At 39.6% G+C, this 13,916-nt stretch overlaps 1 protein-coding gene across 1 annotated transcript; it reads left to right on the top strand.

The window, feature by feature from the left end:
* Positions 1-407: 407 nt before the first annotated feature.
* On the top strand, positions 408-13,879 carry ccdc33 (coiled-coil domain containing 33). The gene is made up of 11 exons (XM_078256225.1): positions 408-446; positions 8,757-8,962; positions 9,090-9,153; positions 11,205-11,400; positions 12,500-12,588; positions 12,680-12,811; positions 12,934-13,027; positions 13,113-13,237; positions 13,429-13,494; positions 13,610-13,726; positions 13,817-13,879. The coding sequence occupies exons 1-11, from the start codon at positions 408-410 to the stop codon at positions 13,877-13,879; spliced, it is 1,191 nt and encodes a 396-aa protein (XP_078112351.1).
* The last annotated feature ends 37 nt before the right edge of the window (positions 13,880-13,916 follow it).

Below are 13,916 nucleotides of genomic sequence, written 5' to 3' on the forward strand. Positions count from 1 at the left end.
TGTGTTATCTAAACTCTATCTAAAGAACATGAAAGTTACAGCACCTCTGCTTATTAAATACAATTATGATCAGGTTAAATTATTTTAAAATAAGTAGATGAATAGATATTATTCTCTTTACTCATGTTAGATTTATAATTGTAGAGTTGTGTGTTCTAAACTAAATATTGATTGTAAATCTACATGGGCTTTCAAAAGAATTGTGACTGAGACTGATCAATATTCACTCTAAGTACAAATTTCAAATTCATCAGGCCTCCTTATATAGTATTGATTTTGTGCAATGGCTGCCCTGAAAAGAATCTGATTACTTTTTTTTCACCCCATCGGTCAGAACAAACAGGAGCTTAATAGCAGCAGTCAGGTGGATCTGCTGTGCATTAATACTTCCACTTTGCCTTTTTGTGATGTATGACGGAAAGGTGTATGAACTTAAAGGAAGAAAGGTGAGGTCCAGGATGAGGAACATTTTTTATAAATGTTCTCCTTTGTGTGTTTTTTGTCCATCTTGTGACTTATCTGCTTTAATATATCCCCCCAATCTACTGCTGCATAATATGAAATCCACCTTGTACATGATATCATTCAGAATTGTATCAGATTTGTCATGCATTTGATTGTCAAACTGCTCTCCAGGCATCATCACCACTGCAATTATTTCAAGAATAACAGTACGTACATGTGTATTTTTTATTGGCAGGGCGGTGGTACTCCCTACAGGCAGGACCTCAGGTTCAGATGCAGCATAATGTATGCAGTCCTACTCCAGCAGAGCTGCAGTGTACAGTAATTCCTGAGCCTCCTGCCACCGGGCACTGTTGTGGTTTGAGAGTATTGCAGACAGAGGTATGGAAAGTGTGGAACTGGTCCTGAATAGTAATAGCTTTACAGACACTTTCCACACATTGCAGCTGTGCAGTTTAGACACAGCAGGGTGAGCAGAGTCTCTCAGCACTTCTCGCACACATAACAGAGGCAGCTGACGGGAGATGAAATGGGGCCACAGTGACATCTGGTGGCTCTGTATTGCCACTGTGAGGTGTGTTGTGGATTGTGATCATCTGGGTTTATTTTGACTACTTTGGCCATTACAAGTACATTGTGCAGTGAGAAATTCCGGTCTAGAAAACATTGTCAATAAGTAACATCATTTGGGTTGAAGCTGGCTATTTCAGCTGCTTTAACTGAAACTCCTGAAAGCTTTCCTTACATAGAACATATATTCTTCTGATTATGACTGTCCTTGACTGTCTGGCTTTTGGTTCCCTCATAAACGCCTTTCTGCCATGCTGTTGTGCTTTCCAATCTCTGTGTTGTGCCAGAAATTGAAGGCATACTGTAAATAATGTAATCAACAAGGCCAACAGGCATTTGGCACTGTCCAGTAAGTCTGTAAGTTGGACTAGAAATGTACTGTACTCTAACCTGAATGATACAAGCTGTCCTTGACAGACAAAAGCAGGAAGAAAGGCTATTGGGCAAACTGGGCACGTGTGGGAGGGGGGGTCATAAATGTGGGCGGTTCAGTCTGAGTCTAAATACAAGAGCTGAGAGCTTGAAAGACCTTGAACACTGAGGGTCATCATAAGCCAAGGTTCTGATGGCTGTTATACAGAAGAGCCCCTAAGTATGTGTTCATAATTACCAATATTTTAATCAGTGTTTCTAATGTATAATTCATGTATAATACAAAAAATAGCTATTTATGTAAATTTCCACTTTGACTTATCACACAGGCATTTCCTGGGAACTAAGCCCTGCATAAAGTACTCCATGATTCTACATTTAACAGACAGCGGAGTCACTAAGACAGTTTTTACCAGGGTTATTTACTGCTAATTCCTCAGTTGTTTACCTCATTCTGCTGTTCTCTGATAAGGGCAGAGTGGGGGTGCATGGAGCTCCTTGGCTTTGTGTGCATGTTGAGCTGGGCTGCAGTGTTTTACGTGCCACGCAGGGGCCTGTATCTATACTCCGCAGCTGGAGCAGACCGTTCAGAGCAGATCTAAAGCTATTCTGCTAAACCTAAAGCTGCTATTCCCACCTCAGCTAAATGTGTAACCACACAATCGCCTCTGATCTGAATACCGATGTGCTGCTGATGCTGCTGTTGCTTCACAATGAAGCTGTTCCAGCAGTGTCAGCTATTGTCTAGCTTGTCTTGTATCAGCTCAGCTCCAGCTAATAGCCCATCATCTGTCCATCTATACAGGGCTGGCCATCATGAAACCCTGCTGAATAGCCCCGCCTGGTCATTAAAGATCAGAGCATTGTGCTGCACAAAAAAAGGGTTGAAGGGTTAACTTCTCTATTGCGCGTTCTTATCTGATTTTAGAAATGTAAATGATGTACCTAGAATGCACAGTGTCCCGTCAGCCCCCGTGCCTTTGCTCGCCTCGGTCGATGCGAAGCTAATGTAAGTCTTTAACCCTCTGATGGACCCCTGGCAAATGCCATTAATTCCTCTCTACACATGACAAATTATCTTTTCCAAGGTTGCATAGAAGCTATATGACTGATGAATGCATACCAAACAGCACTCTAAATAGCCATCTTCTCCACAGTAATGTACACACTGGAATGGGAACAATTTATGTGCTCGTCATTTTGGTCCATTGACCCTTTTTTAATGGCAGTTGCTCTCCTGACCTGTTCGCCATACTGGGGATAATCAAGATGCAAGCCATAAGCTTTCAGACACAAAGTGTTCTCAAGATCTCCATCTCCTGACAGGATCCGGGGTGGAAGGTGGTGTTTCTCTCTGAGCTTTGTAATCACATCAGTTGACTTGTCTGGCCTCAGACCCATGTTTTTGGGAAAGGGTGTGTGGCTGGGTGTTGACATCATTGCATCACTTGTCTGCCCTCTGATGTAAATTCAATCCCACTGACAGTCCTGCCACAACAGGAATGATGTATTACACAACAGGCACGCCTTCCACACTCTCATCAATCTTCATGCCCTTTTCACAGCCTCAGACATGATGTGGCATGCTTTTAATTTTAAGCCAAGATGTTTAATTTATTTTGATTTGTTTGTTTTTACTGGACAATCGTTATAGCTACAACATGACTTTCGAATAAATTCCCTACTTTGCCAAAACCTACTGAATTGTTTTTGTTATTGTTTGTGTTTATTACTTCTATGCAAGGTTTCATACAAATCTCCATATCTTTTACTCTTGGGGGTCACTTTTGGGTACAAGCAACATTAGCGTTTTGATGTTTCTCTGAACTATTCAACAGCAAGCTGGCTTCGGTAAATGTCAACTGGTGTGTTAGTCATTTAGCTTTGGTTGTATAGCATTTTGGAAAGGTCATTCCAAGCCAGCGGGGAAAAGCAGTCACTGATACTCGCTGTGCTGTGGATGACTGCGACATGGACACCAGCCTGCTGTTGGCAAGGTTTTAGGGCTGGTTGAGATTGCTTCATTGTCCCCAGAGGCTTAGTCATACTGCTTATACATGTTTGATTAGGATCAGGGAATTCACAGGAAACACACAGGATTTACAGTATAGTAAGCATTAGAAATTCAATTGCCTCCTATAGACTTTTTGTTTTCCTGTGATGAATTTAAAAATCAGTTTTGAATTGTAGGCTGACTCGGTGTCCTTGCATACAAAATGAATTACTCTGATCTCCTCTTGGAGTGGTGGAATGTGACTAAGTGCATTTACTCAATTACTATACTTAATTTAAAGTACTTTTACTTTACTTATATAGTATTTCCATTATAATCTATCTATTGCATACATTTCAGAGTGAAATATTGTACTTTTTAACTTTACTATTTATCTGACAGCTGCAGTTGATTGGAAAAGTTAAAGTAAGGGACCCTTGCTCTTTCTTTCACCATGAAGTCCACAGGAATGATCATTAATGAAGCAACTTAACTCAAGGTAAACGTGATATTGGGGGCTAAACAAAGGAAGGAACGGACTCTACTCATTGCCTTTATATTAAGTCTTTTGAAATCCTTAAGGCTGCTACCAGCCAGGAGCAAACGCCAGTTGAATTCACATATTATATCAGGCACTACCTTAGCTCCTGTTTGCTTGTGGTTAGAATTAGGGGGAGTTCTTGCAAACTCAGTGTATAAGTAGATATTACCAATTTGTGTGATCTCGTCAAGAAGATCAAACATTTCAGGAATACTCAATACTACTGTCAACAATTTGAGGATTTAATGTATGTGTGGTTTGTTAAAAATCTGGAGGTTATATATTGGAGGTAGTGGAATTGTTTATTTCCACTACCATACTGTTACTGAGCTGCGTTTGAACTCATTCACCCACACCTTTCATTATGCTCAGGGCCAACCCTGCTTTTACACACATGTCCTGTTTGTTTATGGAGCACTGTGGTCTCAGGACAGCATAACTGTAATTGACAGACGTTGATTTACTGATATTCCTTGGCTTTACTCTCACTGTGGACCTCCTAAGGAGTGGGCTTGGCTGTCAGCCTCACACGTCCTTGAGTCAAAGCTGCATGTTGCCCTTGACACACACCTCTCTCTCCATCCCTCCTCTCACTCTGTGTCGCTCTTTTTCTATTGCAATATTTTAAAAACCTTCATACCTACATAACGGCTCACTGCACGTGTGATTTTATTTTGCTGACAGGGCACAGGCAGGGCACAGATATGATTACACACGGAACAAAATGTCATTTTAATTTAATTATTTGGTGAAACATTTTAGTCACAGCTGGTTGAAACAATTAGTTGAAATTAAATTTTGCACAAGTTAATGTTATTGAATTTAGAGCCTAAATGCAGATCAATTATTACCAATTTGACTTAATTAGAATTTGAATGGGAATTATATGATATAATTCAATGCTTCAGTTATTGACAGCTTTTATTGTTTGGTGTGTAACTTGTTTAACAGAATTATGCAATTATTTCATCTTTGCATATCTTAATAATACTCTATAATATAACTATATAATAGTATTATTAATAGTTACAGTTATTGTCTTATGTAACACGTGCAATGTCTCTACTGGATATCAATATCAATGAGCAGGCTTTTAGATATTTTTCCAGCACATCCTGTGTGTAAAACCATTTGTCTCCATCTGTATTCACATCTTCAACCTCTAGGTGAACACAGAGTGTATAATTATGAGTGATCAAAAATAGAATACTTGTGAGAAATATCACTGTTGCTTCTCTCTTCTAATCGCATTATTTCTTGATTAAAATCTCCACTGCAGCAGCACACATAAAAGAGGAAGCGCCACACTGCTGTGCTGAATTCCTGTGGTGACGAGAGACCAGCTGTGGAAACCACTACATCCTCTTTTCTCAGTTCTTTCTTTCCGTTCTGCTTCAGTTCTCCAACAGACATTTTACCTCAGTGAAGCACTTAGTGACTTTGTCTGTAAAAGGTGCTATATCAAATAAACTTGTTATTACTATTTTAGCACTCTACAAGTATTTCCACTTGGCTTGTCATGTGTGGATGGCATCATGGGACAGTTAAGGAGGATGGTGCTTTTTGTAGGGTGGAAGGACGGGGAGGATGCTGAGTTCAAATGTGGGAAAAGAGGAAAAACAGAGTGAAGTCTGGGTCAGATGAAGGAACGAAAGGAAGAAATAAAAGGCGGTGGACAGGAATGGTGGAACATGTGGACGTAGAGAAAGCTCCTGGGAGCCGCCTTGCTCTGGCAGGCTAATTGAAGCCCTGTGTGGCAGCGGACTCTGAGCTGTCACTCCAATGAAGAGCCCATTTGCTGCATTTTGCAGGCTGTGTGCTGAATTCTGATGATGTTACAGAAAGCCCAGACAACAGATCGACACTGTTTCACTGAGACTCCCACCCCCCCCCCCCCTCCATCTCCTGCATGGGGACACACAGCACACATCCCATCCCATTCCCCTCCCCAGCTCTCCCCTGATTACATGTAACAGGGTCACAGGAATTCTGAACACGAGAAGCAACTGCAAAGCACAACGTGAATTATTTTATAAATTTGTCGGCAAACTCATACATGATAATGTGGTATTAGACTCGGCAGGAAGCGTTTTCACTTGTACAGGTTTTCCCTTGTTGAATTAGAAAATATGATGTCTTCTGGCAGAGCACATAGCTGCAAGCATCCGGTGCATTATTTATCATGAATTAAAGCAGTCAGTTATGAAAATATTTATCTAAAAACTGAACAGAGTGGGATTTTTATATGCAAAGCTGTAACTGAGATATGCATGCACATGGTTGTTAGTATTTATTTAAACTGAATTGAATTACCTGCCAATATTGGGTTTGGCTACTAAAATGTAGTTATTTTGTGTATTTTTCTCAGAGTTATCTTCCACTGCACCCAGCTGTTTTGCTAAGCTAATTTGTGTCCAACACATTTCATTGCCTGCTAAAAGCATGCAAAAGATCAGGGCAGATTGCTTAATGCACTGCATTACTGGTTTAAGTTCACTGTTTACCTCTCATACTGTATATATACAGCAGAACAAAGTGTTTACATTGCTTCCACAATATGCAGATCAAGTATAGATGGAGATTGTAAAGTCAGCCCGGCACAGACAGTCTTTTGTATAATTGATGACTCATCCTTCCTGGCCCCTCTTTTATCATTTAGTCTCAATCAGATATTGTGCCATCAATGATTGTCTCTCCCAGCCTAATGAGCTACCCAAGCAGAATAGTTATTGATCCATGCTATTGAAGGTTCCACATGCATTTACATAAATGAATGTGCACATAGACACTTCTTTCACTTTTTCTGAAAAGTTCAATATTTGGAGATGTGTGTTGTTATTGACATATTTTGTTTTTGTTTATCCAAAAATCCACCCTATTTTTTATGTTTTTAGTCATTTTACAGTTTAAATGAAATTGAATATTTCATTTGCGCAGTATTAGTGATTTGACAAGAGGCTGACTGAGTTGAGTGAAGCTTCGAATAAATGCTCTGAGGGAGCCACAGGTGCTGCACAGCACGTCACTTAGAAATCATTAGTCTGTCCCATCAATCTGCTTATCCAGGCTAAGACAAAATTCATGTGGGGGCTGGTATTTACTGAGCAGGAACCTCTCTTTGATTCCATTGATTGTTACACACTGCCTTCGGGTACAAAGATAAGGTTTGATTTAGTTTTCATAACGCTCCATACAAAAATGCAGTGGTGGCAGAAGTTAAGAAGTTAATGCTTTGGCATCAAAATATACTTAACGTACCAAAAGTAAAAGTATTCATTTTGCAGATTGGCCCATTTCAGAATAATTAATAATAGTATACCTCAAAATGGTACCGTAGTACAGTGATTGAGTAAATGTAGTGAGTTACTGTCCACCACTGCAAAATAGGGATTTAGACATGCCAGATGTAAATAGATAGTATACCATTGTTTTGCTTTGAGCTCTGTTTCTACATAACAGGACTCCCTCTCATTGGCCTGAGAGTCGCTAAGGCTTGTGTTGTGGTTACAGGTTGAATGTTCTTACTTACTGACAGAGCTCCAACTTTCACATCCACCATTCGCTTCCCAAAAAAGGACTCTATTTTGTGGTGGATGAAGGCCTCGAAAAAGACAAAATCACTTAGCAACCCTGCAGCTGTAAAGGTAGGCTCTGACAGTGTGGAGGTATGTGTCGGAGGAGAGCCTGTAGGAAGATAATAGATAATGACTCTATTTCATGTCAATCCTTTGAATTTATGCTACCTGGCAACCACGATCATTGCCAGTGTACATTGTATATGCATGGCTTATACTTGAAGGACTGTAGGGTTATTGACTAAGAGCTCTCATGTTATAGAGTGGGTGCATAGTGATGTAACAGCCTTTATATTCAAGAGATGAAGAGGTAGAACAGGCCACACACAAGCACAGTGAATACTGAGAGGTTCCAATGTTTTTTTTTTGATAAAAGCGTTCATTTTTTGTAAAAACACAACTGGTAGATTCAATGTTGTCATTGCTGATGTACAGTATCACTCCCACATTGTTATGGAAGATTGTTTAGCACTTTGCTTGGACAACTAACAGCCAACATTTGCAAAGCTAATTCTCCTAACTTGTGTTGTGTATTTGACCATTGTGTGTTATTGAAATGGGCTTTACTGGGTCTTGTGGTTTGGAGTCTCACAGAGCCCACTACTGTGTGTGTAAAAATAATAACAATAGATGAAAAATCAATTAATTTGAAACCCAATATGTAGGAAAATGAAATACGTAGGAGATAACCCTTTCCTTACCACAAACTGGACTTGATGAAGGTGGTGTTATTTATGCTTGGGGTCAATTAGACCCCATAGAAGAGGTTGAACCCCCTATCAGAGTACTTGTGAACACACTCTTACAAAACTCCAATAACATAAATCCTGATAGACTAATTTGGAAGGGATATTGCTGCGTAAAAATTACTGTCAACAGCAATCACAGAAAGAGAGCATATTAAAACATCCACTGTATTTAACCAGGTTTTACAGCTGGGGCTCTGGGAACAGAACAGAAGTAATGCATCATTTTCTGTAGCAGACTTCTGAAACACATCATCAGTTCAAAATTATATTGTTTCTTTCATTAATTAATTAAAATTAATTTCAGTTCTTTCATTAAATTTGGAAAAGTCTTGAAGTATCAATCTGATAAAACAATGTTAAGTATGTTTTTAAGTGGTTAAAGACAGCCAAACTAAACATTTGAGTGATGTTTGTCATGAGCAATTTCTGAGACTATTTCTAGCCCAGTTTGGAGATGCATTGTATCAATGAAAACAATATTTCCTCTATAGCTTCTGAAGGATGGATATGACCTCCCATCCCACGATGCCCTGGCACAGATCCTACCAAATGGGCGCTACCTTTTCAAGGGAGCGAAGACTGAGCTCCACAGAGCAGCCCAACAAGAACAGAAGAGGCCAGCTGAGAGGCCAGAGGCTCCACAGGCCAACAGACCCAACATAAACCACACCTATCAAGTACATCATCCACATAAACGGTAAGGCTGGTAAGGTTTTATTTTGATGATCATTGTATGAATAATATTTTAGTAAGACTTAAAGATTTTCATTGATTCATTTCACTAATGAGTTTTATTTTTATTTTGGAATGCGTTCGTGCCTTAGAACACCTCTGCATGACTTTGAGGATGATCCCCACATGGCAGAGATCACCGACCTCCAAACTAAGGTGATTAGACATAATCAATACCTAAACTCTTGAATCAATCAGTGAAGCACTCACCTCACTGTCATGTTTAGTTAGTGAAGAAGAGCTTGATGCTCGATTAAACGCATGTTTCTAGGAGCATTATCTAGTGTGCAGACTCAATTTTTCCGTCTTTTACATGTTCTTCTGTCCAGCACCTAGTATTTATTGTCTGAATGTGTGTGCTTTTGTAAACCTTTTTGCATAGTTACTGAACAGTGACATGGGAAGGCCGATGAAATGGGACAGTATGGTGAAGCAGTTGGGAGACAAAATGGCAGATAGTAGAATAGATTGCACTCAAGATAGATCGAGAAGGATGACGCTGAAACTTGTGGTAGGGGCCCACAGTGTTATTTATGCATATCTTGACATGTGGCACATCTTGGCTGTGAGGTTTTCTTCATAATTTAATTTTTCTTATTTAAATGTGCTCCTTAGATCTGAGGGGTATCTGAAGCTTCATATATTAATTCATGTAGATTTTGATAGATTATATGAAAGAAAAGCAGAGATCTGGGTATTAATTGGACAATTTCATTGTGACAGTGCATACATTTACTGTATAATACTACTGTAAATACACAATGCTAATGATAATGGTGCGGAGAAACCTAATTAAATATCACATCATCACTACTCAATCCAGCTGCCTTCTGTCTGTTTTACAATTTGTCCTTAAAGTGACAATATGTATGACATCAAGGCCACTTTAATGTCACAGGCAGAGACAGACTCTCCTTTTATTTTTGACACATGATGGGACTTACCAGACTCATCATGGGTAGCCGTCCTTCCCATCATGCCTGTGGGCCCCCCAGCAGAGACACCATCTCATCTACAGTCATGATTGTCACCTCATCCCTGCCCTTTCAATTAGATGCTCAATTTCACCCTTGTGTCCCACGGGAGTCACAACCACACCATCTGAGATTGGAATCCCCTAATCGTCACCCCCTCCTCATACATGCAGCTGGACCCTGCTCTCAGTCTCCATTCAGTTCTGTCTTTTCAGTGTGATAGAGGAGTATGTGACAGAACAGAGAACAATGAGCATGTAGAAGCTGCTAGACAACACGCACAGGCCTTACACAGAGAAATGTCTCGATAATGTCTGCAGCAAATATCAAGCTAAAGTAATTTGCATCTTTTCAGGAGGAATTTAGCATCTTTTCAAAGGGAAAGAAGAACAAGAATGAACAGAAAGGAGAAACTGTACAACAAATCATTTTTAAAGAGTTTTGTTTAAAATTCAGTGTGTGTTTTTTAGTCTGTCTTTCTGAAATACTCTCATGAATTTGGCATGAGTTTTGCCTCTACAGTTCAGCAAATAGGCTTTCACAGGAGAATGCTCCATGAATGCACAACTAGGATTTATCCCAAAAAAATTATCCTGCTTAAAGCTCCCATGACTAAAGAGCATCACAGGCTAAGGTGTTATTGTCCCTTTGGATTTGAGGAGCCGGAGTCATGAATTCATTGTACCCAAACCTTCAACAATCGCACTTTATGGCATAATGTTCTCTTTTGGCTTCCGGTTATGTCCCATTTCTCATGTCATGTCCTTATCCGGAACCAAGAGAAATCAATTGAGACACTGAGACTTTATGATAAACTGTGCATGCAATATGTATTTGCTGCTGGGATGTTTTTGAATTATCTTAGTGTACAGAAATATGTTGTTGACTACATCCTGAAGGACTCTATAAAGAAATGGGGTTGAAGAGACATCTAGTGGTCGTAAAGTACATAGAACCACTCGGCATCAAATTTGTCCCACCAATATTTGGTGCCATTTTTGTTCCTGGAAAAAATACACTAGTTTCTGGCTATTTGATTACAACTTAGTATTCGATTGGGAAGATAGTTTTTAGTAATCTTTGCACATCACACCATCTGAGAAAGTCAATGAGCTCTACACAGGATTAGCATTAAAAGGGATAAAAAAAAAAAAGACTCTTTATAACAAACTTTAACAAATATCCCACTTCAAGCAACTGGCGTGCGAGTGACCGTCCACATCTCTTCTTTAGGAGGTGGAAAACTACCGTTCAGCCATGAGTAAGATGGCAGAAGACATCATAGTGCTGAGGACACAGGTGGTGACATTGGAGTCAGAAAACAGCCAGCTCCGCACTGATCTGTCTCTGCAGCAGGACCTTGGCCGAGACCTGCTGGATGACACCGACATCGACGTCATGACTAAGGCTGAGATTGCTGACCGTATAGGTAAGCCACGGCAGAACACTATGGTTCAATTACTTAACCAAATATTATCTATTCATTAGCATCCTGTGTTAAAATGACCCTGAACCAAAACCATGCAACAGCAATAATTGACATAATTCTTATATTTTCAATCTTACTATTACAATATTGTTATTAATATTTCACCATTGCACTGAACTGCCTTGCACTATATTTATATTTAAATCTTAAATATCAGACTATATTGCACTATTCCTTCCCTCTCTTCAATTATTGTATATTTTTTGTAAATTTGTAAATTCTATTGTATTGTTATACTTAACAGTATTTTAACTTTTTTTTTTATATTCTCACTGTCCTTTCTGTTTTTATTCTTATATGTTAAGTGTGTGTTAAGTGTGTGTCTGAGAGCAAAGATTAACAAATTCCTTGTTTGTTTGCACAAACCTGGCCAAGAAAGCTGATTCTGATTCTGATTCATGCTCAGCAGAAGTTCACATTTCAAAAAGTTTATTTTCCAGCCAGCAGTTGTTGAACCTTCAGTCCATGTGGTTATGGATTTAAGGGTATTTCATTGGCAGATGAAGTTGTGATGGTGGAAGGTGGCTCACTGTGTGTTTGCTAATCCTTGTTAGTGTCTATTTCCAAGCAGACTGTGCCGTTTTGTGATAAGGCAGCTCATTTAGGCCATGGACCCTGATAAGCTCTGTGGGTAGTACATCCCTTATCTCCTGAAGGACAGTTTGTGACCCTCAGTGAAAGGATGTTCCTGAAGGTCTCTCTGCTGGCATCAAAGCATCCAGATTTAAGTCCCATCCAACAGAAAATCCATTCCATTTCAAAAGCTTTATTGATGGGATCATTATTTTTCAAATGTCTAAGCCTCAGAACTAAATTTGAAAAGTCATTGAAACTTTAGTTTCGTACTTTACAGATCAAATGCTAAGTCTCATTATAGATCAATTTAGCTTTCCTTTTCTGATTTCAACATATGAATGTAGCCAAAAAAAACACACATTCCTATGCCTATAAAGGTCTAAACAAATAGCAGTCACATGTGTATCAATACCAAGATTTATGCTCCTGTGTATAATTTGTCTCCCTGTTGTTTTTTTTTAAGCCTCTCTGAAATTGAAGCTGGCCAGTGAGATCAGTAAGGCTGCCTCTCAAAGGGACAGGATCCAACAGCTGCAGAATGACCTGATCAAGGTCGGAAGATACATGTTGCACTTATAAAACTTAATAATGTTTGTTATATGTAGAGTGTATATAGTTTTCCAATTTTGTGTGTGTTGTGCAGAAGAATGACAGTGAGAAGGAGCTACTAAATCTTCAGAGAGTTCACCAGCAGCAACAGGAGGATCTTCAGCGCCACCAGAGTTGCTTGGCAAAAATAGCAACGTTGGAGGCCACAGTGAAACAGCAGGAAAAGGTGCAACTACAATGTATACATACTGTATATGTATCACAAAGTAATGCTTATTTTTATAAATAACAGCTTGAAATGTATGTTAGGATAATATCCTGTGTACTTGTGCCTTCCCATTTTTCCAGGTCATTGAGAAGATGGAGAAAGCATTAGATGGCAAACTCATAGAGAAGATTAAGCCGATTGGTGACAAAAGGGTGGGGGTGAAAAAGCAAAGAGGTACTGTAGGTGAAGTGAGGGAACAATATGTTTTCACAAAAAAAAAACATTTGCAGAAGCCAGAACATCTCTTCATGCTGTGTAGGTGAGACTGACCACAGAAAGGAAGAGACAGAGTCAGCCCTGGCAGCAGAAAACACTCGTCTCAGAGGAGACTTGGACCGGATTCGCCAGCAGCCTGCCTCAGTCATTATACAGCAGTCAGCACAGGTACACCTACACATTCAGGCCGGTATTCACCATTGTGATGTGACGATTCTGCAAAACTCATCATATTACAGAGGATTGACTAAGCTTAGATCATACATTTTATTGTACTACCCAAATATCTTGCAGTCACTGAAATCTCAAATTGTTGTATGCCATGCTCCCCTCAGACAAAAAAAACTGTGCCACTCAAGGAGAGACTGAGTTTACTAAATAAACTGAAGAGGGCCCAGGCAAGAGTCCAAACACTGGAGGCTCAGGTGAAAATAGAAAAGAAAAGTGATACTCTATTTGCTTCATAGACTTAATGAGTCACTGGTCATGTTTTCCTTCACATTGAAGTGGATGTTTTGCTTTTGTTTTTATGTATTACAGCTGGAGGAAAACTCTAAATTATGGGGGAGACAGAAACAAGAAATGTTGACCAAACTGAGTGAGCACAGGCATGGCTTTGTCCGGACGTCCACCACAATCCTTCATAATGTTCCTTCGGTCAGTGCAGATGGCTTTCATTTTACATAACACATACTGTGCTGCGCGAAATTCTTTTATTTGACATGGAGTCATTTCTGCTTCTTACAGAGGTCTGTATCAGAGTTATTGTATCAGCAAAGCAGACAGAGGAAGCAGAAGCCCGTAAAATGACCTGCAAATGAACTACTGAACTGTAGACCATATGATA

The sequence above is a fragment of the Sander vitreus genome, chromosome 8 (genome assembly GCF_031162955.1).
Source record: "Sander vitreus isolate 19-12246 chromosome 8, sanVit1, whole genome shotgun sequence".
NCBI lineage: Eukaryota > Metazoa > Chordata > Actinopteri > Perciformes > Percidae > Sander > Sander vitreus.